This window comes from Phyllobates terribilis, unplaced genomic scaffold (assembly GCF_046119375.1).
Source record: "Phyllobates terribilis strain yellow unplaced genomic scaffold, ASM4611937v1 Scaffold_4__5_contigs__length_816908805, whole genome shotgun sequence".
Lineage (NCBI taxonomy): Eukaryota > Metazoa > Chordata > Amphibia > Anura > Dendrobatidae > Phyllobates > Phyllobates terribilis.
Genome location: NW_027362764.1, coordinates 693225007 through 693251200, shown reverse-complemented (window position 1 = coordinate 693251200; position 26194 = coordinate 693225007). Strand labels below are relative to the sequence as shown.

The following is a 26194-nucleotide window of genomic DNA, read 5'->3' as shown; positions in this document are numbered from 1 at the left end:
AGAATTGGTTCAGCTCTCCACAGGCAGAGCTTAGTTCCAGGGCAGGATGTAGTGATACTATAGGGTAGATGTGGTTGGTGCGGTGAAATGAAGGTGATGGCGCAGATAATGACCAGTCCACAACTTAATGGCGGTTTCCTCTTATCTTTACTTGCAGTTGTTAAGCAGACAGGGGTACAGGTACTAGCTGGTAGTAGAGGTCCGGGCGGCCTGGAAGCAAGTTGGGGATCCACCTCGCCAAGTAAAGTTGTAGGCCTTCCCTGTGCGCTAATCTCTTTGGCCCTGCTCCTTGTTGTAGCATCTGCCCCCTGACAGGCAGAGACGCCGCCCCCCTTACTGCCGCGCTCCCGGCCTGGCGTCTTCCGGCTCTCCTGCTGCTGCTGCCGGCGCGCAGCTTCCCAGGCACTGAGATTAGGGCATGCACGCGCTCCCTCCCTCTTAAAGGGGCCGCGCGCGCCGTCCTAAGGAGTCCCCGGCCAATGGCCGGAGGACCTCTCATATAAAAGGCACCTCCTCCAAAATGGAGGTGCCCGTGCAAGGTTGTAGCGCTGTGTGCTAAACTCTGCTTCAGCCCTCAGGTCCCGCTGCTAGCCTGACTACCAGTCCAGTCCGCGAGCCTAACTACCAGTCCAGTCCGCCAGCCTGACTACCAGTCTAGTCCGCCAGCCTGACTACCAGTCCAGTCCGCCAGCCTGACTACCAGTCCAGTCCGCCAGCCTGACTACCAGTCCAGTCCGCCTGTCTACCCGTGTCCACCTGCCAAGTACACTCTCCAGCCCGACGGTCTGCCTACGGTCCTAACTCGCCAGTCTGTCTATGGGCCAGGCTTGCCTGCCTACCCGGAGAACGTACCAGTTACCTGCCGTGCCTACCAGCCAGCCTACCTGGAGGCTCCTGCCAGATACCCGTAGTGTCTACTAGTCCGTCTTCCCGGATCACCCGTCAGCCTGCCTGCCGTGCTCATCTGCTATATTGGTCAGTCCCTGCCTTCTGACCCATGGGAGTCACCTGCTCTCATACAAGGACTGGTCCAGAGTAGCACCTGGTCCCTCTGCTCGGTCCTTCCCTGGTTCACGGAGTCAATTGAGCCGCCGTGCGACCTTGGTCAGTCCGAGTTGATACCTAGTTAAGCCCCTCTGGTCCCTCCTTGCACCGCAGCACAGAGGTTCCACCACCCGGATCCGTAACACTTTTAGCTATGCTGCGGCCCTCGTCCCTGAGTAAAACGTCTGTTCCTCACCCATATGGCAGGCAGCTCGGGCCTTCTTGGAGTGTCGTTCCCACGTGGCCGTGCTGGGCACTATTGTGCTGCTGAGCCTCCGGGCGTCTGATGGGGCCAGGAGACCTGCAGTCTCCTGCCCTCCGGTTTCTGTTGCTGGGCCTTCAGTGCCACACAACCTCAGACTCCGGTGTCCGGTTCTTCTGCGCTCCTCTCTGGGGTGAGCTGGCTTACAGCTCCACTTCCCAGGTCCTTCCTCGTCGCTGTCCTGTCTTCAACTCCTTGCAACTCACTCTAACTAACCCCGCCTCTAGATCCCAGTTGCTAAGGGGAGGAGCTCACCTTGCTGGTCTGGAGCCAGGAAAGTGTTGTATGCTGGTATACCTGATTAGGGGACCCCTCCATGCTTCCAGGCATGGCATCACCCCCTGTGAGGTAGGCAATGCCACTGTGGCAACCGGACCTCTGAGGTGCCACACAGGCACAATAACATTTTATTTCACAAAAAATTAGAATGAAGGAGAGTTTTATAGAAAAGTTTATGCACGGAACTCAATAAATTTTGTTGTTGAAAAAATGTTGCATTTTGTGCCCAAACCTGGCAGGGATGGCTAGGTATCTTCCATTGAGGTTAACCACTCGAGATTCATTGGCAAAAGGTAGTGCAATCCATTAGTTTTGGCATCTATTATTATGTACTCGGATATATAGGAGTATAATTTCCATGTAACTGGATGGCTGAGTGCATGGTTTTTGGGCACAGGTACACAATAGAAACACTGAAGATGCAATGGAGGTAGTGTACAGAAAGAACTAGGTGAGGATGATGATGGGGCTGATGATAATGACCAAGCACTACTTGTGGGTGCAGACCGGTTACCAGAAACATGACCATGAGGAGAGGTAGTAGGACAGCTTGAACCTTGCTGATCTCGATGGTCAGTTACCTTTCCCCACATGAGCAGGTGATACCGTTTCATGTACTGACGGAGTGATGTATTTCCTAGTCTATGTGTGTCAGAACATACCCGGCTTATTTTCCAACAGCTCAGCTTGCACACTACAATAGATTCGTCCAGTGGCAATGTGGAAAATAATTCCCATACACAAGATGCACATATGAATCACCACCACTACATCCGCCAAAACAACCGTTAGGCACTATTGAGCCTCCTAAACCAAAAATAAGCCCGACATCACCTGCTCTAGAGGATCTTTTAGCCGCATGTTGCCTGAGCTGTCTATCGTCAAGGCCAATACCCTCTTCATCTGATGACATAAACTCCTTGGCACCCCTGTCTGGTTCCCATTTATTGTCCACCACAGAATCATCCTCACCATCGTCATCTCGGATCCGGTTGACATTTACCTCTGTCTGGGGAATGACATGCGCTCCCTCGCCTCGCCTGATTCCCATGTCGAATTTTGCCCTGGCTCAGCTACTACTACTACTGCCAATGCCCCTACCACCATGACTCGCAGTGCCAGCAACACAGCTCGGCATTAGATTTTAGTTCTCCATCTCCTCTGGTCCCATGTCTTCTGAGTAGAAAGTTGTTCTGGTCTAGTATCTTCCTTAGCCCCATCTGCTGTGTGTTAATGACATATGTAAAGGAAGGTTAGCAACAAATATGAATCAACATATGATGGCTGTGCAAACGCCAAAATATAATAACCTATAAATAGATTGCACAACAGCAAATGATAGCAAAATAGAACAACTTTATTTTGTAAAATTAGACAGACAGAATCAACAAAACAGAATCCAACAGGTGGTATTCAGAAGGTGGGGCACTAGAATAGTAATAAAATTTCATCTTGGGTACATACAAGTATTTATACATGATTAGCCATATTGTATTATATAGAGTACACATAAACATAAATATAATAGTCACAAGGCAGGTAAGGAGTAAGCCAAATGATATAAGTTCATCCGTGTTGAAAAAAGTGGTGTAAAGGGCTCAAAAGCAGTAAATAACAAGGCCCATATACAGTACAGACCAAAAGTTTGGACACACCTTCTCATTTAACGATTTTTCTGTATTTTCATGACTTTGAAAATTGTACATTCACACTGAAGGCATCAAAACTATGAATTAACACATGTGGAATTATATACTTAACAAAAAAGTGTGAAACAACTGAAAATATGTCTTATATTCTAGGTTCTTCAAAGTAACCACCTTTTTCTTTGATGACTGCTTTGCACACTCTTGGCATTCTCTTGATGAGCTTCAAGAGGTAGTCACCGGAAATATTTTTCACTTCACAGGTGTGCCCTGTCAGGTTTAATAAGTGGGATTTCTTGCCTTATAAATGGGGTTGGTACCATCAGTGCAGAAGTCAGGTGGATACACAGCTGATAGTCCTACTGAATAGACTGTTAGAATTTGTATTATGGCAAGAAAAAAGCAGCTAAGTAAAGAAAAACGAGTGGCCATCATTACTTTAAGAAATGAAGGTCAGTCAGTCTGAAAAATTGGGAAAACTTTGAAAGTGTCCCCAAGTGCAGTTGCAAAAACCATCAAGCACTACAAAGAAACTGGCTCACATGAGGACCGCCCCAGGAAAGGAAGACCAAGAGTCACCTCTGCTTCTCAGGATAAGTTTATCCGAGTCACCAGCCTCAGAAATTGCAAGTTAACAGCAGCTCAGATTAGAGACCAGGTCAATGCCACACAGAGTTCTAGCAGCAGACACATCTCTACAACAACTGTTAAGAGGAGACTTTGTGCAGCAGGCCTTCATGGTAAAATAGCTGCTAGGAAACCACTGCTAAGGACAGGCAACAAGCAGAAGAGACTTGTTTGGGCTAAAGAGCACAAGGAATGGACATTAGACCAGTGGAAATCTGTGCTTTGGTCTGATGAGTCCAAATTTGAGATCTTTGGTTCCAACCACCGTGTCTTTGTGCGACGCAGAAAAGGTGAACGGATAGACTCTACATGCCTGGTTCCCATCGTGAAGCATGGAGGAGGAGGTGTGATGGTGTGGGGGTGCTTTGCTGGTGACACTGTTGGGGATTTATTCAAAATTGAAGGCATACTGAACCAGCATGGCTACCACAGCATCTTGCAGCAACATGCTATTCCATCCGGTTTGCGTTTAGTTGGACCATCATTTATTTTTTAACAGGACAATGACCCCAAACACACCTCCAGGCTGTGTAAGGGCTATTTGACCAAGCAGGAGAGGGATGGGGTGCTACGCCAGATGACCTGGCCTCCACAGTCACCAGACCTGAATCCAATCGAGATGGTTTGGGGTGAGCTGGACCGCAGAGTGAAGGCAAGAGGGCCAACAAGTGCTAAGCATCTCTGGGAACTCCTTCAAGATTGTTGGAAGACCATTTCCGGTGACTACCTCTTGAAGCTCATCAAGAGAATGCCAAGAGTGTGCAAAGCAGTCATCAAAGCAAAAGGTGGCTACTTTGAAGAACCTAGAATATAAGACATATTTTCAGTTGTTTCACACTTTTTTGTTAAGTAGATAATGCCACATGTGTTAATTCATAGTTTTGATGCGTTCAGTGTGAATGTACAATTTTCATAGTCATGAAAATACAGAAAAATCTTTAAATGAGAAGGTGTGTCCAAACTTTTGGTCTGTACTGTACATATTAAGAAAGGCACCTCTACATACAGTACAGACCAAAAGTTTGGACACACCTTCTCATTTAATGATTTTTCTGTATTTTCATGACTATGAAAATTGTACATTCACACTGAAGGCATCAAAACTATGAATTAACACATGTGGAATTATATACTTGACAAAAAAGTGTGAAACAACTGAAAATATGTCTTATATTCTAGGTTCTTCAAAGTAGCCACCTTTTGCTTTGATGACTGCTTTGCACACTCTTGGCATTCTCTTGATGAGCTTCAAGAGGTAGTCACCGGAAATGGTCTTCCAACAATCTTGAAGGAGTTCCCAGAGATGCTTAGCACATGTTGGCCCTTTTGCCTTCACTCTGCGGTCCAGCTCACCCCAAACCATCTCGATTGGGTTCAGGTCTGGTGACTGTGGAGGCCAGGTCATCTGGCGTAGCACCCCATCACTCTCCTTCTTGGTCAAATAGCCCTTACACAGCCTGGAGGTGTGTTTGGGGTCATTGTCCTGTTGAAAAATAAATGATGGTCCAACTAAACGCAAACCGGATGGAATAGCATGCCGCTGCAAGATAATGTGGTAGCCATGCTGGTTCAGTATGCCTTCAATTTTTAAATAAATGCCCAACATTGTCACCAGCAAAGCACCCCCACACCATCACACCTCCTCCGCCATGCTTCACGGTGGTAACTAGGCATGTAGAGTCCATCCGTTCACCTTTTCTGCGTCGCACAAAGACACGGTGGTTGGAACCAAAAATCTCAAATTTGGACTCATCAGACCAAAGCACAGATTTCCACTGGTCTAATGTCCATTCCTTGTGTTCTTTAGCCCAAACAAGTCGCTTCTGTTTGTTGCCTGTCCTTAGCAGTGGTTTCCTAGCAGCTATTTTACCATGAAGGCCTGCTGCACAAAGTCTCCTCTTAACAGTTGTTGTAGAGATGTGTCTGCTGCTAGAACTCTGTGTGGCATTGACCTGGTCTCTAATCTGAGCTGCTGTTAACCTGCGATTTCTGAGGCTGGTGACTTGGATAAACGTATCCTCAGAAGCAGAGGTGACTCTTGGTCTTCCTTTCCTTGGGCGGTCCTCATGTGAGCCAGTTTCTTTGTAGCGCTTGATGGTTTTTGCAACTGCACTTGGGGACACTTTCAAAGTTTGCCCAATTTTTCGGACTGACTGACCTTCATTTCTTAAAGTAATGATGGCCACTCGTTTTTCTTTACTTAGAATTTGTATTATGGCAAGAAAAAAGCAGCTAACAGTCTATTCAGTAGGACTATCAGCTGTGTATCCACTAGACTTCTGCACAACACAACTGATGGTCCCAACCCCATTTATAAGGGAAGAAATCCCACTTATTAAACCTGACAGGGCACACCTGTGAAGTGAAAACCATTTCCGGTGACTACCTCTTGAAGCTCATCAAGAGAATGCCAAGAGTGTGCAAAGCAGTCATCAAAGCAAAAGGTGGCTACTTTGAAGAACCTAGAATATAAGATATATTTTCAGTTGTTTCACACTTTTTTGTAAAGTATATAATTCCACATCTGTTAATTCATAGTTTTGATGCTTTCAGTGTGAATGTACAATTTTCATAGTCATGAAAATACAGAAAAAACTTTAAATGAGAAGGTGTGTCCAAACTTTTGGTCTGTACTGTATATAGTCCACTGGTTAGTGGAGTAGGATTGCACGGTCTGATTTTCACATGGTAGTGAGAGAATCTAGTAAAGTGACCGTGCATAGAGGGTGCAAGTGTGCAAAAAAAATAAAGAAATAAGGAGCTCATGAGACCTGGATAATCATTATCAAAATTAAAACAGAATATCACCACATGGAGGAACCAATGTAGTCAAATAGACATGCTTACCGCCAAAGTGCTGGTGCCTCACACAACGTTTCCCAACGCGCGTTTCGCACTGCGGGCTTTAACGAGGGATTGGCTTACTCCTTACCTGGCTTGTTACTATTACATTTATTTTTATGTGTACTCTATATAATACAATATGGCTAATCATGTATAAATACTTGTATGTACCCGAGATGAAATTTTATTACTATTCTAGTGCCCCACCTTCTGAATACCACCTGTTGGATTCTGTTTTGTTGATTCTGTTTGTCTAATTTTACAAAATAAAGTTGTTCTATTTTTCTATCATTTGCTGTTGTGCAATCAATTTATAGGTTATTATACAGTTAGGTCCATATATATTTGGACAGAGACAACATTTTTCTAATTTTGGTTCTAGACATTACCACAATGAATTTTAAACAAAACAATTCAGATACAGTTGAACTTCAGACTTTCAGCTTTCATTTGAGGGTATCCACATTAAAATTGGATGAAGGCTTTAGGAGTTTCAGCTCCTTAACATGTGCCACCCTGTTTTTAAAGGGACCAAAAGTAATTGGACCGCTTAAATAATTGTAAATAAAATGTTCATTTCTAGTACTTGGTTGAAAACCTTTCATTGGCAATGACTGCCTGAAGTCTTGAACTCATGGACATCAGTAGACGCTGTGTTTCCTCCTTTTTGATGCTCTGTCATACCTTCACTGTGGTGGTTTTCAGTTGCTGTTTGTTTGTGGGCCTTTCTGTCTGAAGTTTAGTCTTTAACAAGTGAAATGCATGCTCAATTGGGTTGAGATCAGGTGACTGACTTGGCCATTCAAGAATATTCCACTTCTTTGTTGAAATAAACTCCTTGGTTGCTTTGGCTTTATGTTTTGGGTCATTGTCCATCTGTAGTATGAAACGACGACCAATCAGTTTGGCTGCATTTGGCTGGATCTGAGCACACAGTATGGCTCTGAATTCATCAGAATTCATTCGGCTGCTTCTGTCCTGTGTACCACGCCTTCGCCATACTTTTTCTCTTTCCATCATTCTGGTAAAGGTTGATCTTGGTTTCATCTGTCCAAAGAATGTTCTTCCAGAACTGTGCAGGCTTTTTTAGATGTTTTTTTTAGCAAAGTCCTGTCTAGCCTTTTTATTCTTGATGCTTATGAGTGGCTTGCACCGTGCAGTGAACCCTCTGTATTTACTTTCATGCAGTCTTCTCTTTATGGTAGATTTGGATATTGATATGCCTACCTCCTGGAGAGTGTTGTTCACTTGGTTGGCTGTTGTGAAGGGGTTTCTCTTCACCATGGAGATTATTCTGCGATCATCCACCACCGTTGTCTTCCGTGGTCGCCCAGGTCTTTTTGCATTGATGAGTTCACCAGTGCTTTCTTTCTTTCTCAGGATGTACCAAACTGTAGATTTTGCCACTCCTAATATTGTAGCAATTTTTCGGATGTTTTTTTTTTTCTGTTTTTGCAGCTTAAGGATGGCTTGTTTCACCTGCATGGAGAGCTCCTTTGACCGCATGTTTACTTCACAGCAAAACCTTCCAAATGCAAGCACCACACCTCAAATCAACTCCAGGCCTTTAATTTGCTTAATTGAGAATGACATAACGAAGGGATTGCCCACACCTGTCCATGAAATAGCCTTGGAGTCAATTGTCCAATTACTTTTGGTCCCTTTAAAAACAGGGTGGCACATGTTAAGGAGCTGAAACTCCTAAACCCTTCATCCAATTTTAATGTGGATGCCCTCAAATGAAATCTGAAAGTCTGAACTTCAACTGCATCTGAATTGTTTTGCTTAAAATTCATTGTGGTAATGTCTAGAACCAAAATTAGAAAAATGTTGTCTCTGTCCAAATATATATGGACCTAACTGTATGTAAAGGGAGTTTGACAGCACAGAATGACTGTTCAAGTCAAGTACAGGTGCCCGGTGCACCATGACAGGGCCAATCATTTATGTACACCTTCACACCAACTTGTTTCCCTCAACTGGCAAAATTAGGACACAGGGTATTAAACTGACCTTGTGGCTTGAAATTGCAGTAATACAGCACAATCCAATTTGAGCCTTTTTCTTGCGTGTCCCTAATTTATAAAAGCATAAAATGGCGCTGCTTGGCCTGTTCTCATATTTTATACAGCTTTGAGAGTGTGAAAATTACTGATGAAACACTGTTGGTAAGGCTGGGGTTACCGGCCGTCGATTCTTTCATACGACAGAAAAGGGACCGATTACGCAAATGACACTCGTTTCAAACTCTCTCTATCTCCTCCTGGAGTGCAGTCCAATGTTTCACACGCACCAATAGACTTGTATGGATGAGTGCGATCCGATCCTCGGCATGTGATTCAGCATGAAAAAAAAAATTGCAGATCTGCACTGCCCCACAGTATAACATTCTGAGTGCTATCCGGTTTTTAATCGGATTGCACTTGTCCGATTTAAACGCTCTTGTGAGCAAGCCCTAAAAGCGACACACTGACCAAACACTAATGAAACTCAGATCCAAAACACTGATGAACAATAGCCCTTATTTTTACATACAAGAAAAAGCACAGATGTCTGAATGAGGCTTAAGGAGAACTGAACAATAGTAAAAAAATATAAAACAAAGTTTAAAAAAATGTAAATAAGGCTGTGTGCCCACTATGCGTTTTTCAAGCGTTTTTGCTGTGGAATTTCAGTAGCGAAAATGCTTAAAAATTGCTTGGTAGTACGTGCCCCATGGTCCCCAATGATAATCCGCATGTGCTGTGCACATTCTGCGGAAATTTCCGCTGCGGATTATCATTGCGGAAAAATACGCAGCATGTCCATTATTTTTGCGGATACGCGGCGTAATTGCCGCCATTGACTTGCATTGAATCACTTAATATCCGCATGACTACATGTGCACATGCGGATATTAAGCGATTCAATGTGCGGATGGTACCCGGGTCTGGAGAAGAGGAGACTCTCATCCAGACCCGGGTATCATAGTACCGGTAAAAAAAAGAGTTTAAGATAAAAAATATACATTATACTCACCTTCTAATGGCTCGCGGTCTCCTTTACGATGCGTCCTCGCTCCCCGCTGCTCGCGATGGTGTTAAAAGACCTTCCATGACGTCATTTAGTCATGTGACAGGTCACGTGACTGCTGACTAAATGACATCATGGAAGGTCCTTTTACACCATCGAGAGCCGCCCAAGACACCGGACGCACTGGAGAGAAGACCGCGGGCCATCAGAAGGTGAGTATAATGGGTTTTTTTTTGTTTTTTTTTACCATTTTTTTAAATATTAACTTGGTCACACTATATAAATCCATGCTGGATTTATATAGTGTGACCAAGTTGTCCAGCACTTTTCCAAGTGATGCTAAAATCGCTTGGAAAAGCGCTTGATAAGCCGCATGCAGAAATTCATGCAGAAACGCTTGACAAACGCTTCTACCTGGCGGGAAAAACACATGTAAAATCCGCATGCGTTTTTCCTGCCAGGGAGATGCAGAAAAAATCAGCAGCATTTCTGCTTCGTTGGCACATAGCCTAACAGTTTGAATCATTCCTTTTTAATCCCGTTTAAAAAATACTAAAAAAATAATCATTTGATATTGTCACATCTGTAAAAGTTCGATCTCTCAAAATATAAAATTGTTTTAACCATATATTAAACACCGAAAAGAAGAATAAAAGTTGAAATGCAAAAACACAGAAAATGAAAAAATACCTTATCTGTGTATGTGCCCACAATGTCTTTTTCAGTCCTTTTCCAGCAGACGCTCCCTCCTCCACCATTCTCCTTGTGCGTCTGACAGTTTAGCGCTGCCGGCTAGTGTAAGATATAGAGAAAAGATGTTGGTGGCGAAGTCGCCACAGGAAACGACGGCGAAACCATAAGCACAGCAGATCCAAAAGAAAGGCCGCAAGCGTTTTCCTGAATCGTATTTGTCTGGAAAAACTTAGGGGAACAAAGTTATCATGTGCATATTCCCTTAGTTTGGTATCTGCATACTTGTTCTGGCCTGAAGAATCATATTGCCAGGTCATTTTTACCACATAATAAATACTGTAAAAAAAATAAAATAAAAAAATTAAAAAAAAATGGAGGAATTGCCCTTTTTCTTCTTCACAGTTTTACCGCAGTTGGATTTTTTTTACCCGGCTTTCTCTACATTACATGATTAAGTGAATGCTGTCATTCCTAACTACAACTTGTCCCTTTAAAAAAAAGCCACCATATGGCTATTATGATGGACAAATAAGAAAAAAAAGTTATTGCTCTTGGAAGAAGGAAGGTGTAAAATGACACTGCAAAAGTTTTCCAGTCGGGAAGGGGTTAACAACATGTGATTTTTTTTGGGGGGGGGCTTTATTCACACATCAGTATTTTATCATTATTTCTAGGTCAAAACCAGCAGTGTCTCAAAAACACAGAACAGATGTCAGTCTTTCAATTATAGTTTTTCTCTGTAAGTTCCACTCCTGGTTTTGGCTACAGATACTGATGAAAAATACTGATGTGTGAATAAGGCCTTACACTTTGTGGCTTTGTGCTCTGCTCATGTTACAGTTGTTATTTGCTGTAGCTCTGGATCACTAGTATCTGTTTTCTAGGAAATTTAACCTTTTACCAGCTGAGAAATGTGATTCAGATTGAGAGGGCTGGGCGCGGCCTGTAAGGAAGGAACAGGCATTGTGGTGTATATACGTCATACATAAAATGCTTGGAGACAAACAGTGGCAGACAGAGGGTTAAACATTCCCAGTAGGGAGATCCTGGCCTCTGTGCACTTCCTGCAGTGTTAGCTTACATGAGAATTACCATTTAGTTCTGTAAGGAAGAGCCAGCACCAGAGCTGAGACCACCCTTGGGCATGGAGCTTCTGTCTCTCCCATTCTCCTTGCTGCCTGTTGGGAATGCTACTTGTATCGTCCTTGCTGTTGTACTTTGTCTATTAATTCACTGGGTGAAGAACAGAAAAGGACATAATTACCCCCCAGGACCCTTCCCTCTCCCCTTGGTGGGGAATGCCTTCCATCTGGACTTCAACAACTTACCTGAAAGTTTATCCCAGGTAAAACTATAGGAATAATTTTGTCTGCACATAAGCAAGGGAGAGATGAACTACTAAACACACGATGAGGGGATCCACCTAAAATGCAGAACATTTGGCATAAGCCTGAATTCACACATCCGTCTGATTATCGTTCGAGAAGTAGACCTTTTTTTTTTTTCCATTGAAGCAGATGAACTTTTTATTCATTGACGCATAATAATGTATCAGTTAGAATCGGATGGAACTCTGAAGTACAATGTGTGTCTTTCTAGTCTAATGTGTCTCACAAATTCCCATAGACTTTAAGGTTACGTTCCCACAATGACCTTTTGGTGAGTTTTTGACTCTGCAGAATTTCTGTCGCATTTAAATTAGATTACTTGCGTTTTTTCATTGATTTTTGGGGGCTTTTTTTTTTTTTTTTGGAACATGCGTTTTTATTGCATTTTTGACGCTGCAGTTTTTGTCTCTTGTTGGTATGTCATGCTTCAAATATAGCTGCTTTGTTTGTTTGTTTTTGCTTTCTGGTATTTGGCTTTGACAACTTTATTGATATATGTAGATGTGGATTACATGCGCTTCTGATGTTTTTCCGCCACAGATGTGGTGGACAAAAAAAAAACATGCATTTTTTTTTTACTGGCAGATTTTCCACATCTAACATAAAACCAAGAGAAACACCAAATATAGGATCCAAAGATCAACAGAACAATTATAGAGTAAGATAAACCTTTATTAGACAAATGGGTACGGTGGCACTACAAGCACAACAGTGCCCGCACTAAGAATTTTTTGTAAATCAAGACATAGTGCCATCAACAGAAAGTAGAAGGACCGCAAGGGAAAGATATACATGCATAGATATTATTCCAAAAAAAAATACATACAGCTCTAGCAAAAATTAAGAGACCACTGCAAAATTTTCATTTTCTGACTTTTCTCTTTATAGGTATATTTTTGAGTAAAATGTACATTGCTGTTTTATTCTATAAACTACTGACAACATGTCTCCGAAATTCAAAGCTAAAAATGTTGTATTTATTTGCAGCAAATGAGAAATCAAAATAATAAAAAAGAAGCAGTGCTTTCACACCTCAAATGTTTTCTTTGCATTAAGTTCTTATTCATTTCGAAACAACATTACTCATGTTTTAACTCAGGAAGAGTTCAGAAATCAATATTTGGTGGAATAACCATGATTTTTAATCACAGCTTTCATGCGTCTTGGCTGCTTTCCACCAGTCTTTCACGCTGCTTTTGGGTGACCTTATGCCATTCCTGGCACAAAAATGTAAGCAGTTCTTCTTTGTTTGATGGCTGTGACGATCCATCTTCCTCTTGATTACATTCCAGAGGTTTTCAATGGGGTTCAGGTCTGGAGATTGGGCTGGCCATGACAGGGTCTTGATGTGGTGCTCCTTCATCCATTCATTGATTGACCTAGCTGTGTGGCATGGGGCATTGTCCTGCTGGAGAAAACAGTCCTCAGAGTTGGGGAACATTGCCTGAGCAGAAGGAAGCAAGTGTTTTTCAAGGATAACCTTGTATGCAGCTTGATTCATACGTCCTTCGCAAAGATTAACCTGCCCAATTCCAGCCTTGCTGAAGCATCCCCAGATCATCACCGATCCTCCACCAAATTTCACAGTGGTGCAAGACACTGTGGCTTGTATGCCTCTCCAGGTCTCCGTCTAACCATTAGAAGACCAGGTGTTGGGCAAAGCTGAAAATTAGACTCATCAGAGAAGATTACCTTACTCCAGTCCTCTATGGTCCAATCCTTATGGTCTTTGGCAAACTTCAGCCTGGCTCTCCTTTGCTTCTCATTGATGAAAGGCTTTTTTCTAGCTTTACATGACTTGAGGCCTGCCTCTAGGAGCCTGTTACGAACTGTTCTTGCCATGCACTTCACTCCAGCTGCCATTTGCCATTCCTTTTGTAGGTCACTTGATGTCATCCTGCGATTGCTGAGTGACATTCGAATAAGATGACGGTAATCCCGGTCAGTGGAGAGTCGCTTTCGCCCTCTGCCGGTCTGTAGCTTTGTTGTCCCCAATGTCTGCTGCTTGACCTTGTTGTAATGGACTGCCATCTTCGGAATTTTAAAGATGGAGGCAACATGGCGCTCACTGTATCCCTCTGCTAGTAAAGCCAGAATTGAGCCCTTCTTTTCCTCACTCAAGACTTTTCTTTTCAACTCCTTTTGCATGGTTAAACGTTATTTCTTTCATTCAAATTACATTTGGGCTATTCCTAGCACTTGTTTTGCCATCCATCTTGTCCTATTGCAAGAGGATAGTGAAGACCACAGCAGTGTTTTTTATACTTTCCCTCGTTACATAAGATTGGGTTCAGGTGATCACCTAATCAGAAGCACATTAAGTAGAATGAGGTGGACTTTGGTTGCACTGGAATGGAAGTCAAACATGTAGAGATGGTGATTTTTAGTAATATTTTCTCTCTCTCTCTTTCCTTTCTCTCTTTCCTTCTTTCTCTCTTTCCTTCTTTCTCTCTTTCCTTCTTTCTCTCTTTCCTTCTTTCTCTCTTTCCTTCTTTCTCTCTTTCCTTCTTTCTCTCTTTCCTTCTTTCTCTCTCTCCTTCTTTCTCTCTTTCTTTCTCTCTCTCTCTCTTTCTTTCTCTCTCTCTCTCTTTTTTTTTCTCTCTCTCTCTCTTTTTTTTTCTCTCTCTCTCTTTCAAATTCAAATGAGCTTTATTGGCAGGACTAAGTACATATTAGCATTGCCAAAGCAAATGGTAAAAAATAGGTGGGTGGGGGTGGGGAGTAGGGAGGCATATAGAGGTCCAGGATATATCAAGATCCTTTTAGAGGGTAGGGGCATGTCCAAGGTGGGGTACAGAAGTCCATGGCATATCATGCTCTTAGTTGGGGAATAGGGGCATGTCCAGGGTGGGGTATAGACGTCCATGGTATATCAGTCTCTTCTTAGTCTTTGGCAGGCACTGACATATTGCGCTGCTATGGACGCTGCACTTTCCTCTTCCCCCAGTAGTATCGGCAGTTTCTCTTCCTCCTCCATGGAGGTGAAGTCAGGGAGGAGATCAGACAGTCTCTGGAAGTGAGTGTCCCTCACTGCGGAGTATTTGGGGCACCTCAGCAAGAAGTGGGCCTCATTCTCCACGGCCTCCTGGGGGCACTGCTGGCACAGTCTGCTCTCTCGGGGCTTGTAGTTCTGTCGGTGCCGCCCGGATTCGATGAGTAGGCTGTGGGCGCTCAGTCTGTATCGGCTCAGGATCTGTCGCTCTTTGGGGTTTTCCAGTTTCTCTAGATATGGGGCTAGTTTGTACTCCCTCTGTAGGTTCTGGTATATCGTCCGTTTCTGTGATTTGTTTATGTCATTTCTCCAGATATTCCTCTTTGCCTTTGTGTACCATTTTCTGAATTTCGCCTTTTGTCAGGCCATGTGGGTTGGTGGCTTGGTCAGGCTGTCTTTGGGTACTTTGTGTTGGGAGGTTTCCTGGGGCTTCCCGGTTTAGGAAGGCTTTGTGATGGTAGGAGCTGGGACTACTGCTTTGTAGATGAGCCTTGAAAGACAGCGCCTTCTTCTGGATCTTGAGGTGTAGCGGGAATCTGCCCAGCTCTGCTCGGCAGGTGCTGTTTGATTTGCTCCGATGGACTTGGAGAAGATGCTTGCAGAACTCTAGGTGGAATATTTCAGTCAGTCCAGCGTCCCACTTTGACCAGTTTGGGTATGAGACTGGGCCCCAGACCTCACTGCCATACAGAACGATTGGGGCAATGATGGAGTCAAAGATTTTTAGCCAGACGGTTACTGGTGCCTTGAGGTGGTACAGACGTCTTCTGATGGCATAGAAAGCTTTGAAGGCCTTGTCTTTCAGTAGCTCTATGGCTTGCTTCAAGCTCCCTGATTGGCTGAGTTTTAGGCCCAGGTAGGTGTACTTGTTGGTTTCTGTGAGTGGACAGTTGTCTATCGTAAAGGGAGGATGGCCAGCAGGTTTCTGCTTTCTTTTCTGGAACACCGTGATGTTAGTTTTCTTCTGGTTGATTGGCATTGCCCATGTGCTGCTGAAGGTCTCTAGGATGTTCAGATGATCTTGGAGGCCTTTCTCGGTTGGTGATAACAGCACGAGGTCATTAGCGTACAGCAGAAATTTCACCTGGGTGTCATGGAGGGTGAGTCCTGGTGCTGAGGAGGACTCTAGGGCCACCGCCAGCTCATTGATGTAGATGTTAAAGAGCGTTGGACTGAGGCTGCAGCCCTGTCTCACACCTCTGCTTTGTTGGAAATAGGCCGTCCTCTTTCCATTGACCCTCACACTGCAGCTATTCTCAGTGTAGGAGCAATCGGATGACATCATATGTTTTGCCTCCTATTCCGCTCCCTAGTAGTTTTAGGAATAATCCTGGGTGCCACACTGAGTCAAAGGCCTTTTTGAAGTCCACGAAACAAGCGTATATTTTCCCGTTTTTTGTATCGTGGACATGGCTCTTGATGAGGCTGTGCAGGGTGTAGATGTGGTGCTGTGGTTCGGCATGAACCCTGCTTGGCTCTTGCTGAGGACGTTGTGCTCGGTGAGGAAGGTGAGGATCCTCTTGTTCAGGATGCTGTTGAACAGTTTTCCCAGGTTGCTGCTGACACATATCCCCCGGTAGTTTGCTGGGTCGTACTTGTCCCCGTTTTGTATTGGGGTTATGAGGCCTTGGTTCCAGATTTTGGGGAAGTAGCCGGCCTGCAGTACGTTATTGAATAGTTTTGTTATCGCAGCCTGGATGTCTGGCGGGCTGTGTTTTAGCATTTCTGGGAGGATCCCATCTGGGCCGCTGGCTTTTTTACCTTTCATCTATGTGATCCTTTCTGTTATTTCTGTCATTGTGATTGGTGTATCCAGAGGATTTTGGAAATCTTTAAGCTTTTCCTCCATATCTTTCAGTTTTTTTCACAAGCTCTTTTTGTGTCGGGTTCAGGTCTTCGCTTGGGATGTCTTTGTAAAGGTCCTTGAAGTACTGGAGCCAGATGTTGCCGTTCTGGATGTGGAGGCTGTTGCTTTTCTGGTTGGATCCAAGGTGATTCCACAGTTCCCAAAATTGTCTTCAAGGGCGTCTTGGAGTTGAAGGAGTTTGGTGGAGATGTGGTTTTGCTTTTTCTTTCTGAGGATGGCTTTGTAATTTCATTGTATGGTGTGGTAGTCTTCTCTCAGAGTGGGGTTGTTCGGGTCTCTGTGTTTTTTATTTGAAGCCATTCTTAGGGCCTTCCGTATGGTCTTGCATTCTTTGTCAAACCAGTTGTTGGTATTTGGTTTACTCGGCCTCTTGCTGATGCATTTTTTCAGGTCGGACATTTCTGCCATGGCATAGAGAATGTTGTTAAGGTCCCTTACCGCCAGTTGTGCTCCTTTTGGGTTAAGCTCATACACATTATTATGGAAGTGTTGGAGCTTCTCCTTGACCTCTGGTCTATTGATGGAATCTTTATATTTTGAGGCCGACATCTTGGACCATTTGAAGGATGGCTGCAAGCTAAAGAGGCCGGTCTTTTGTGAGGTTTGTGAGGGTGATTTGATTGTGGATTTTATGTATAGAAGCAGTTGGTTGTGGTCCGACAGGTGTGTTTGTGGGGTGACTATGAGGGCGCCAATATTTGTGGGGTCCATATCTGTGATGGCATAGTCCATCACACTGCTGCCCACATGGGAGTTTAGGGTATATCTTCCCAATGAGTCTCCCTTGGTGCGGCCATTGAGGATACGAAGTCCCAGGCTTCGGCATAGGTTCAGAAGTGTTCTGCCGCTTTTATTAACTGTGCAGTCGTAGCTGTTCCTTTCGGTGTGCACTGGGTTGTCACAGTCTGTGTCTGCTCCAAATATATAGATGTTTCCATCAGTGGTCAGGTAGTCTTTTTCCCTTCCCGTCCTTGCGTTGAGGTCTCCGTAGATGAGAACGTTGCCCAGAGTCTTGAAGTGGGCAGCTTCAGTTTTTAGGGTCTCAAAGGTGTCTGGAATGAAGTATGGAGACTCTGGAGGGGCTACATATGCTGCACACAGGTAGATGTCTGCCTGGGAGGTGAGGATGGAGTGGCTTATTCTTATCCAGATGTGGCTGTCTCCTCTCTTCACGGCTCTGATATGTTCATGGAGCTTCTCTTTGTACCAGATTAATATTCCTCCTGAGCTCCAGCCCTGTTTGATGTTTTTGTTTTTCAGGGCAGAGACAGAATTCCCTGTATCCGGTGGGAACATGGGATTCATTATTTGCCTTAGTCCATGTTTCCTGGAGGATCTGTATATCTATGTTTTCCAATCTTTGAGTAAAGTCTGGGTCGCTTGTCTTACATCCAAAGGCAGAAGTGTTCAGGCCCTGGATGTTCCAGCTACTAATGATGAGGGTTGACATGGTGTAGCTGTGTACCTTGTAATTGGCTGTCCTGCATAGGACATCTTGGATTGCTGACTGGTGATCTTGTTGTAGGTAATTGGTCGCATGAGGGCCCTGCACACGGAGCTGAGCATGGTCTTTATTTCTGCCAGGTCACTGCTCTGCTTCACTCTGTGTGGGGCGGGTGGTGTCTTCCATGGTTTGTGTCTCTCATGGGCTTGTTTTACATACAGGTTGCAGGTTCCAGTTTGTTGAGCATATTCTGTTTTAGGTCTATTAGTTGTCGGTGCTCTTTCTACCGGTTTTCGGTTTGCATGGGTTCTTGGTCCGGGGATTCTGTTGAATACTATGTCTTTAAGGTCTTTGGCAAGAAGGCTGACTCCTTGGTTATTGAGATGTTTATCGTCATACAGGTGGTGGTGGTTTATGACGGGATGTTGTGCCAGGGTGATGTCTAGCGTCGTGGTGATCTTGGCTGCTAGCTCTCTGTTGACATCTTGGGTGATGTGTTTGAGGGAATCTTTTCTTGGCAGCAGAGACGAGAGGATAATTTTACTGCTGGGGAAATTTTGTTGCGTGGTCTCTGCTAGCTGACACAATTGTCCTGCTACCTGCTGGTGTTGATCCTGGAGATTGTTGGTGCCTGTATGTATGACGATGTGGTTTGGGTTGGTGAAATATGGATCATAAATTACTGCTGTTGCTTGTTCTATAGTTGAACAGCGGATTTTAGAAACCCCTTTTCCAGGGAAGAGTCGTCTTGTGTTGAGGTATTTTCCATTGGAGTCTATAATCAGGACTATATCAGGATGTGGTTGTTGACTGCTCCTGTGAGAACTTCTGTTTTTGTTTTGATTGTTGCTCTGTTGTGTTGCTGTAGCCTGCTGTTGTTTTTGACTTGGGGTTTGTTTGATGCTCGGGTCTGGCTCATCCTGTGTTTCTTGGTTATTTAGTGATTTGCTCTCAGTATTTATGCAGTTGTTTAAGTTAGTGGTGATGTGGCTGTTGGCTCTCATTGTGTCTTCACCTATCTCCTTCCCTGGGCCCCCCTCCTGTGTCTGGCTCTTTAGGTTTGCTATTTGTTCTTTTAATTTAGCATTTTCTTGCCGTAGATCATATATTTCATGTTTGATTTCTTGCATGGCTGAGTCCAGTACACACTTCAGTCTGGTTACCTCTGCGGCTGTGGGGTCATTTGTTTGACTTTGGATCTGTTCTTTAAGCAGTGTGAAGTCCCTCTCCAGCTGAGACAGGCATTTTCTAAGGGTCTCCAGTGAGGGGAGTGCATTATCAGGGCTTTGGGCTGCAAGAGGGTCCCTGGTGGTCCTCTTTGTAGTACTTGTGGGCCCATTACTCTGCCTACGTACTGGCTTTACTACTTTATATGTTTGAGCCTTGACTTTAATATGAGGGAAGGTTACCTAAAACGCCTGAAGGTTGTCCTCATTTCCCTGTATGACTATTGTACCAGAGTAGTATAAGTTAACGGTGAGTGAAATATCCTCATCTTGTGGGTTTATTACTCTGATTTGTCGGCCCTTGCTGATGCCACCTTTTATAGGTATAGAAGATGTAAGGAGCCCCTCAATAAACTGCTCAGTTAGCAATCTGTCCTTGTCTCGCACACTGTCGGGGTCTACCTGTTTAATGCCCCGCAGCACCTCCTGCAGGTTTAGAGCATAGTCCCGTACACTGTCCTGCACCCTTTGTTTGCACCCGTAGAACTTCATTTTAATCTCCGCTGCTGTGCGGGTGTCAAAGGTATCCTTCAACCGGGCCAGTATTTCCTTAACAGTGCTTTTGTCCCTGCCCGGCCAGGACTTCACCTCCCTCCTAGTGAACCTCAGCCTGGTCCTGGGTTTCTGCTGACATACCAGTATGCTGCTCTGCAGGCGAGAGAGATTGCTTACCCGGCGGTTCCGGATCGGGGCCTCCTGCTTCCCCTCGGCTGACGGCAAATGACGTGATGATACAGTTCAGCAAAGTCTATGGCACACAGTACCTGGTTATACCGGGCTTCGTTTATCATGTTCGTGATGCCAAGTATGACGCGCCCCCTGGGCCGTGGGGTACTCGGTAGTCGGGCCGGTCGGTGCTGGGGATGTCACGGTGGCAGTGACTCGGTACTTGACCCAGGGAGGTCAGTTAAACAAAAAGTAAAAGGGGAATAAAGTTTTTGGAGAATAATGTTCGTGATGCCACCTGTGGTATGCAGCTATGTGGGGCCGCCGCTGCGGTGCAAATCCACTGGAGCTGATGGTGACGCACTAGAGTTGGATCAGCTCTCCACAGGCAGAGCTAAGCTCCAGGGCAGTATATGATGAATTGTGGAGGTAGATCTTGTTGGTGCGGTGTAATGCAGGGCTGAGGGTGCAGATAATGACCAGACAACAAATTAATGGCGGTTTCCTCTATTTTTACTTGCGGTTTGTCAGAGCAGACCGGGGCATGGGCACTAGCTGGTAGCGGAGGTCCGGGCGGCCTGGAAGCAAGTTGGGGATCCACTTCACCAGGTGGAGTTGTAGGCCTTCCCTCTGCGCTATTCTCTTTGGCCCTGCTGCTTGAAGCTATGCTGCGGCCCTCGTCCCTGAGTAAAACGTCTGTTCCTCACCCGTATGGCAGGCACCTCGGGCCTTCCTCAAGTGTCGCTCCCACGTGGTGGTGCTGGGCCCTATGATGCTGCTGAGCCGCTGGGTTTCTGGTGGGGCCAGGAGACCTGCAGTCTCCTGCCCTCCGGATTTAGTTGCTGGGCCTTCAGTGCTCCACAACCATGGACTCCGGTGTCCGGTTCCTTTGCGCTCCTCTCTGGGGTGAGCTTGTCCACAGCTCCCTTCCCCAGGTCCTTCCTCGTTACTCTCCTGTCTCCAACTCTCTTCAACTCACTCTCTCTAACCCTGCATCCAGATTCCAGTTTAAAGGGGAGGAGCTCCCCTTTCTGGTCTGGAGCCAGGAAAGTGTTGCATGCTGGTAAACCTGATTAGGGGACCCCTCGTTGCTTCCAGGCATGGCATCACCCCTTGTGAGGGAGGCAATGCCACTGTGGCAACCGGACCTCTGGGGTGCCACATAAGTAATAGGGAGGAAGGAAGGGAGGGAAAGAGGGCATGGAAAGGGAAATGTATTGCTTGTGAAATAGGGTTTGCAAAAACTGGGTGATAATTGCATACCCCCCCCCCCCCCAGGGTTGCCTTGCACTACTTCGTCTCTTGGATAGCTTGGTCAGGTAAATACCATAGGAGGATATCCAGTCCTCTTCCACTCTGAAGAAGCAATTTGCATATTTAATTTTCCAGAGGAACATTGAATGGCCTAGAAGTCTCCTCACATTGGCATGACAGGCTAGGTATGTCACTCTCCACAAGGAGAAACGTTACCCCACAGCATCATCAGCGCTAACCATCTTGGTAGGCATTTCAAAACGGTGCAGAAGGGTGCAGAGGTCCTTTAATCTGCGCTTACTCCGCAAATGTGATTTGCACCAAGTCAGTACTGTGTTGGCCCAGGCTATGCACATCAGATACTGCGCCACTGCTCGTTGCTGCTGCCACAGTCACTGCAACATGTGCAGGGTGGAATTCCACCGTGTCGGCAAATCGTATATCCTTTGCGGTCTCAAAAAAGGCCTGGCCTAAGAAACCCTTGCCGGCCATGCGAACTGCAGACTCACGACTGCTGCTGGGCACAGCCACAGTTGTGGCTGAGGATGCAGTGCTTGTTTTGGTTGTATCACGCTGTGTCTTTGTGGGAGGCCGCAACATAACCTTCTCGTCTTCCTCCTACTTCTCCACCTCCTCTGCTGAGCTACTCGTCTTCGTGCATCTGGGTTCACACCCAGTGGGATCTACAACCTCATCGTCATCTTATCTGTTCTCTTACTCCTCACCCTGAGTCACTCTCCTCCTCTTCCTGCCCTGACAGCATAGTACAGTCCGCGTGCACCTCAGGTACCTGATACTCATCAGGATCACCTCCACCCCCAGGGGTTAACATCTGGTGATGAGGGTCTGGATTCTGCTCGGACCCCATTTCGTCCAGGCCCGTATCCAACAGAAAAAAAATTTGGGCATTGATGCAGTTGCTTTCCTCCACTTCAGCCTGTGTATCTTTGGAGCAGACCTCTGATGCTCATGAAATAGATTGTATGAATAGCTCTGCAGACTCGCCCATCTGTGGCTCCCCACAGCCAGTTGGGCAGTTACAGAGTTGTGACTCGGGGAGAAACCAGGGTAATTGGGGTGCCACCTCTGAGGACTGGTGTGTGTGTGTGTGTGTGTGTGTGTGTTGTTGAGGAGGAGAGCCAACTTGATGCTGTGCTTGCCATCCACTAGAGCACATGCTCTTTCTAGCCCTCATCTACAAGGCGTATCGCTGTGCGGCTGCCAAAGAAAGGGAGTGGTGTAGCCTGTCCAGTAACAGAAGTTGGCAGTTGTCTTTGGATAGGACAAGACTGTGTTCGTTCAGTAGAGCTTTCACTAACATTACCACCTACCCCACATACACCTTGAACACCAAACCTATTTCCCCTTCCACCACAGCCTCGATTCCCACCCCCCCACACACTCATTTTGTACCCTTCCCCTCTTGTAACCAGCTGTTCCACAACCCTAGGCCCAGACCTATCACTAAAGTAACAATCCGTATTTATTTGCTGAGCTAGTGTGGGTGGAGCACGCTATTGGCACCAAAAATTGAGATTCAGAAATGTGGACTCCTGGCTAAAGCAAAACTAGTAGCGCAAAATATTTATATGCAGGAATGTGGTCTGATTTCTGCAGCACGCTATTTAGCACCAAAAATTTTAGATTTTCAAATGTGGACTCCTGCATGGCCAAAAATATTACCAGCACAAAATATTTATATGCACAGATGTGGCCTTGTTTCAGGACCACGCTATTAGCACAAAAAATGTAGAGTTTCAAATGTGGACTCTTGCCTGGAGCACAATATTAGCAGCACAAAAGAGTTATGTGCTGAAATGTGGCCTGGTGTCTCTGGACCACACTATTGGCAAAAAGGATTGATATGCCAGAGGCTCGATTTCACAGCCACATCGGATCCTATCTATCTGAACTAGTTAGCTAGGCGGTTGATTGTCAGTCAGCTATCTCACTATCCAGTAGCAGCAGCAGATGCAGCCTCTTTGTGCTGTTACACTGACAAAATGGCGCCACAACAACATGTCCGTTCTTTATATGGAGAGGGACATGTGACTTCGGCAGCCAATGACACAAGCCCTTGTCTGGACATTGAGGATGGTTTCTGCACCCGGATTGGCAGCCAGAATCTCCACACATTAAGTTAAGGAAAAAAAATTAAGAATAATAGTCTGCTGCTCCTCTGACCTTTACCCACCCCCTCCTCATCAAACACGTCCCCACCGCTCGACATATATCACCCCTTCCTAGCCAAAGTCCTAAAAAAAGCATTAGTGGGAATGCAATCATTTTAGTGCACTTTGGCTGAATTTTGACAATTTTGGAGTAAAAACGCTCGTGGGTTCGAACACGAATCCGAATGTGCAATGTTCATGCCGACTGTGACACTGTCGGCCGTTTTCTGAACAAGTTTGCTCATCTCTAGTCGCTAGGCAACAGTGAGTTTCAGCTCCCTCCAAAGATTTTTCTATTGGGTTTAGGTCTTTAGACTGGCTATGCCACTCCAGGACCTTGATATGCTTCTTATGTAGGTGGTTGGCCCAAATCTTGCGATACATAAACCCATCCATCTTCCCTTCAATAAGGTGCAGTTGTCCTGTTTCCTTTGCAGAAAAGAACCCCTAAAGTATGTTTTCCCCACCATCCTTCACGGTACTGTACTGTATTATACTCATCCTCCAAACATGGCAAGTGGAGTTGATAACAAAAAATTCTATTTTGGTCTCATCTGACCACGTGACCTTCTTCCATGCCTCCTCTGGATCAATTAGATGGTAATTGGGGAACTTCAAACGGCCCTAGACATGTGCTGGCGTAAGCAGGGGGACCTCTCGTGCCCTGCAGGATTTTAATCCATGACGGCATAGTGTGTTACTGACAGTAATGTTTGAGACTGTGGTCCCAGATCTCTTCAGGTCATTGACCAGGTCCTCCTGTGTATTTCTGGGCTGATTCCTGACCTTTCTCAAAATCATCCTTACACCATGAGGCAAGATCTTGCATGGAGCCCCAGACCAAGGAAGATTGACAGTCATCTTGTGTTTCTTCCATTTTCTAATAATTGTGCCAACAGTTGTTGCCCATTGTCCCGTAGCCCATCCCAGCCTTGTGCAAGTCTATAATTGTCACTGGTGTCCTTTAGACAGCTCTTTGGTCTTGTCCATGGTGGAGAAGTTGAAGTGTGATTGAGTGTATGGACAGGTGTCTTTTATACAGGTAACCTGTTCAAACAGGTGCAATTAATACAGGTAATGAGTGCAGAGTAGGAGGGCTTCATAAAGAAAAGCTAAAAGGTCTGTGAGAGACAGAATTCTTACTGATTGGTAGGTAATCAAATACTTAATTAAACTACATTTTATTGCACGAAATATGTAAAAATCATACAATGAAATTTTCTGGTTTTTATTTTTAGATTCTGTCTCTCACAGTTGAAGTGTACCTACTATAAAAATTACAGACCTCTCCATTCTTTGTAGGTGGGAAAACTTGCAAAATTGGTAATATATCAAATACTTATTTTCCCCACTGTATATACACCGTGCAGTATACATACAGATACTGGGAGAGCTGGCAGCATTCCCAGAAACTGACTGAGTGCAGCACCGCCCACCTGCACGGCAAGCTCTGCTCTCTAGTAAGTTTCCATAGCCCTGAAGTGTGGGAGAATCTGCCATCACAGTAAGCAGCAGATTCTCATCCACAGATCATGTGACATGCTGGGCAGATCATGTGACATGCTGGGCAGCTCAGGTTACAGAAGGATGTGACAAAGCAAAGTATTGTTAAGTGCTTATCTATAGTGGTTAGTTCACATGAAAGAGACATGTAAAGTAGTGGCCTACCTCTTTAAGTAAAGAGCATTCAATTTACATTAACTCTTGCTAGCGCAGCACCAGATCGCTCCTCCAATGCTGCAGAGGCAAAGCTCCCACTGCCAGAAACATCAAGAGAGCGCACAGTTCAGTGCAGGGGTGCGACCATATTCACGAGGGCACCATTCCCGACAAGCAGGAAGCCAGGGGCAGTGCCCTCCTGAATAAAATTAAACAATTCCTTTAATGGAGGATCTGAGTCATTAATACTAATACACTATAATATAAATGTTAATTCTTATATTCTTTGCGCACTCTAGCCTTACTTTTTATTGTAAGTATGTATAAAAACTTTATTTTTTTATTTAGTTTTCTTTTTAATATCATTAGTGCAATTTTGACATGTATTTTTGTACTTTTTTTTTTAAATTTCTCTTTTTCTAATTTGTTACAGTTGGGAAAGCAGTATGGAAATGTTTTCAGCCTGCAGATTTTTTTTGAGAACTCTGTAGTATTAAATGGATATGATGCGATAAAAGAAGGACTAGTAACTAAATCAGAGGACACCGCTGACAGACCCTCCATACCAATGTTTGAGCATCTCGGCTTGAATAAAGGTAGGTGTCAATACGTATATACAGGATGTGGTAGATCGGCTCACTCGGCTGTACACAGGAACATCATCTCTTTAAATCTTCTTGCTGGTTTATCAAGAGTACGGCATAAACCACGGCAATGTTAGCAAAACAAACATGGCCTTCCCAGCCTAACAGTACAAACAAAACATAGCGTATGGCACAGTCCTTGTTGCTATGGGAAACTGCCAGCTTCAGGAATAAAACAGCCCAAGGTTTAGCTTTTCTTCTGACAATACCGCTCCAGAGCGTATGCCTCCAGACCCACCCCACACAAAATGCTCTAAAAGGCTGGGAATTTTTCCTCTGAATTCCTCCCTTTCTACAGGTGTTTAATCACCTTAGCACTAAACATTGGCGATTAACCCCTTTACAACCCAAGGAGGTTTGCACGTTAATGACCGGGCCAATTTTTACAATTCTGACCACTGTCACTTTATGAGGTAATTACTCTGGAATGCTTCAACAGATCCCCCTGATTCTGAGATTGTTTTTTCGTGACGTAT

The 26194-nt window shown here is 44.9% G+C and overlaps 1 protein-coding gene across 4 annotated transcripts in view; it reads left to right on the top strand.

Moving 5' to 3' along the window:
* Positions 1-26194, top strand: part of LOC141265890 (cytochrome P450 2D17-like) — a 107667-nt gene that overhangs the window by 13492 nt on the left and 67981 nt on the right. For 2 of the 4 annotated variants that reach the window (XM_073679559.1, XM_073679558.1), the window contains exon 2: positions 25508-25670. In XM_073679559.1, the coding sequence (XP_073535660.1) occupies positions 25508-25670 (163 nt within the window). Of the gene's footprint in view, positions 1-11377; positions 11753-25507; positions 25671-26194 lie in introns of those variants that run through there. The other 2 variants (XM_073679560.1, XM_073679557.1) reach the window with 2 other exon arrangements.